Source organism: Tarenaya hassleriana, unplaced genomic scaffold, assembly GCF_000463585.1.
Source record: "Tarenaya hassleriana unplaced genomic scaffold, ASM46358v1 Cleome17, whole genome shotgun sequence".
In the NCBI taxonomy this organism is placed as follows: Eukaryota; Viridiplantae; Streptophyta; class Magnoliopsida; order Brassicales; family Cleomaceae; genus Tarenaya; species Tarenaya hassleriana.
In genome coordinates this window covers 867,718-870,803 of record NW_010965122.1, presented here as the reverse complement: position 1 = coordinate 870,803, position 3,086 = coordinate 867,718, and the positions used below count along the sequence as shown (strand labels likewise).

The window sequence follows — 3,086 nt, the reverse complement described above, 5'->3', positions numbered from 1 at the left end:
TATAAAATTACGTTGAATTTAATTGTCCTAAATCAATACGTAAGATGATGGTGTTATTATATAAAAAATGATGACATAGTGCTTAGTTGGATGATTAGGTGGTTTCACCCTATTCCTCCAAATCCAATTTTTATATATATAGATTTTATAATTAATTTTTTTTCTAAATAAAGATACATGTGGGTCCACCCATGCCAACTATATACATAAATATATATACACTCACGATTCAGCAGTCGTGCGGCATCCGAAGTGGAATGAAGGAACGATGGCAACGTTAGGACAAGAAGACAACTCAACGGATGAAATAAGGAACCTAATTCCTCTAATAATGTCGGAACACGTTGATACTGAGAAATATATCGATATATATATATACATGATCCAATCAAAGTTGGCCGAATAGTATTTGGTTGAAAAGAGTAGGAATGTCTTAGTTTCAAATCTCATTTTCGAGCGATCGAGAAGATGTACAATTTAATTGTGTTACACATGATGTTTCCGAATATTGAAAGATGGGGTTAGTTCGAATGATTTGTAAATTTTCTAAGTTAACAATATATATATATATATATATATATATATATATATATATATATATATATACACTCAATATGCAATATGGGAGATAAATAATGGGTTTTGTTTCTTTTGGTTTTTGCACATTGTAGAAACACTTTTGGAACATGTCTCTTCTGATTTGTGTGAGTAAATCCAATCTGATGAAGAGATTGATCTCTTAGCACATCAACATATGATGGCTTTGTCTCAGTTCCTGATGTTTTGCAACTTTTCCATCTCCTAACATAAATAAACATTATAAAATTAAAACTAATCATCTAAAAAACATTAACTTTATAAAATTTTTAAACTTTAAAAATATCACCATACTCCCCGTTAATCAATCAACCATTCACATGGGGACGGTACCAAAATTAAAAAGGAATCTTTTTTTTTTCCTCTCCCGAAATCTTTTTTTTTTTTTTGCTTTATTGTACCTGGTTGGAGTTTGTTGAGGAGACGTTCATCTGGATTTCGACCAGAAGAAGATCACAAAATGGGAATGTGTTATATAATATCATGAAGCAAAACCTCTCTATTCATTCATGGATTCATGGTTACTTTACAAAGAAGACAATTAGGGTTTCAGCCTTTCTTACCTCTCTCTCCTCAAGAACAATCAAGAAATCTGCTTTTTTTCTGATTGAAAAAGTTTTCCCTTTTTGTTTATATGTAAAAAAAGAAGAAGAAGGAGAAGGGAGATTACAAAGACCTCTGGACGAGATCGTACAAGGATATGGCGATCTCGGCACTGATCAGGATGATGATGAGCCATTCCAGAAAATCCGATTTCCTGTTCTGAAGAATTTCCTGCAGAAACCGAATGTTGTGCTGCGAGAATAAAACACCAAACCAAATTAGGGTTTTTCATTTTCCTTCTTTTGCATCACGCAGAAAGATGGAATGGGAGCGGAAACGAGAGTTACCTCTACAAACTTGAGCTTAAAATCAAGGCTTGCAAATCTCTGGGTCAGTTCGAATTCATCCCTAAGATACTCCCAAATCTGAGCATATTTGGCATCCTTCCACGCTATATCCGATCTTCATATTTTCCGATGGATCGAATCTAAGAAACAGAATCTATACCATTCCAAGTTATCTGATGAAAGATCGGTTTCGAGTCTTACCTCTCGAATAGCCCGAGCTTCAGAATGACATCGGCGAGATTAGAATTAGCTTTCCATACCAACTGGAAGAGCTTCTTCCTATCCATAGTGAATGTCCCGGTTTTCTCCATCCCACGATTTATGTCGGTAAATTCTGCAACCATACCATCAACCTACGAGAAGCAGGCAGTAAAAGTAAAACCCCGAATTTAACAAAAATCTAAGTACCACATTCGCACCACAGGAAACATATCCAGTCTTCACATGTATGTGTAAATATATACCTGGCGGCCATAGTAATCGAGCGCAATGCTCTGGCCAAGAACACTACCGATGGTTCTGATTCCGTCGATATTCAGGAACTGCAACATGATGTAGTCCAAACCGCCTTGCATCCACGTGTTCAGAGTCGGGTTCTCTCTAACTTCATATTCTGCGATTTTGCAATATCGAGGAAGAAAAATTCAGTACCGGGTAAAAAGAGATCTCTTGTTTCGGTTCAAGGGCATGAAAGAAATGGGTTGACAAGCTCACCATCCTTTCTCATTTCGGGAAGCAATCCTGAAGCATGTCTCTCCACAACTTTCAGATACTCATCAACCTCGTGTTCCCGTACATTAAACAAGACGATTGAACCGTACTGGAAAACTACCATGTAAACACTCTCACTCCCACTTATGCAACCACCCTTGCCCTGAAACGGCATTGATTTCAAAATCCTCGGGTAGTAAGCTTTCAGTACAAAATCCAATGGATCCAATAGAAGATGAGTGGTAAGAATTTTTGAACGACCAATTCGGGACCAAATGCATTGATCAATCAACAGGATATATACATCTCACTGGACATTGGTAACAAGAGCCGAGTTGGTGAAAACCAGTTGTCTAAATAGAACACACATTGAACTAAGGACAAAGAACCATTCTACTTACAGTGGGATCAGCATGGTTGCCGAACCGAAGAACGACATAGTTAGTCATTCTTGAAGTGGGTGGGATGAAATTCTGCTTGTTCTGATCGACTAAGCTTCTCAAATCAACACTGAAATACAATTGCAGCCACAAAATGATTCAACCATGGCTTCATCTAATACACAAATACAATCTCTAAGCTTCAATTTCAATACGCATCAATACACATCTAACAGAAACATGCAGTTGAATCCCCCAAATTATCATTCATCTTCACGACGAAGCAAAATAAACAGTAAAACCCACAAAAACTTGAGAAAAACTCCTGTAATAGTCTAATAGAGGGAATTCAGACCTAGTGGAGAAGAAGTAGGCTCGAACAGGAATAGAAAGCTTAGCATCCTCCTCGACGCCGTCATTATTACCATCCTCAACATCCAAGCACGATCCACTTTCACCCCAATCCACGGCATGTTGCTGCTGCGGCTGAGCTGAAGCGGCGGGGGGA

At 37.6% G+C, this 3,086-nt stretch overlaps 1 protein-coding gene across 2 annotated transcripts in view; it reads right to left on the bottom strand.

Moving 5' to 3' along the window:
* Positions 1 to 1,073: 1,073 nt before the first annotated feature.
* The window catches only part of LOC104809890, a 2,465-nt gene continuing 452 nt past the window's right edge, over positions 1,074 to 3,086 (bottom strand). Inside the window, exons 2-8 of one of the 2 annotated variants that reach the window (XM_019202160.1) lie at positions 2,934 to 3,057; positions 2,600 to 2,708; positions 2,202 to 2,361; positions 1,952 to 2,100; positions 1,689 to 1,840; positions 1,488 to 1,602; positions 1,074 to 1,392 (exon numbers count right to left, since the gene is read on the bottom strand). In XM_019202160.1, the coding sequence (XP_019057705.1) occupies positions 1,264 to 1,392; positions 1,488 to 1,602; positions 1,689 to 1,840; positions 1,952 to 2,100; positions 2,202 to 2,361; positions 2,600 to 2,708; positions 2,934 to 3,057 (938 nt within the window). In that variant the 3' untranslated portion in view covers positions 1,074 to 1,263. Of the gene's footprint in view, positions 1,393 to 1,487; positions 1,603 to 1,688; positions 1,841 to 1,951; positions 2,101 to 2,201; positions 2,362 to 2,599; positions 2,709 to 2,933; positions 3,082 to 3,086 lie in introns of both variants that reach the window. The other variant, XM_010535994.1, reaches the window with a different exon arrangement.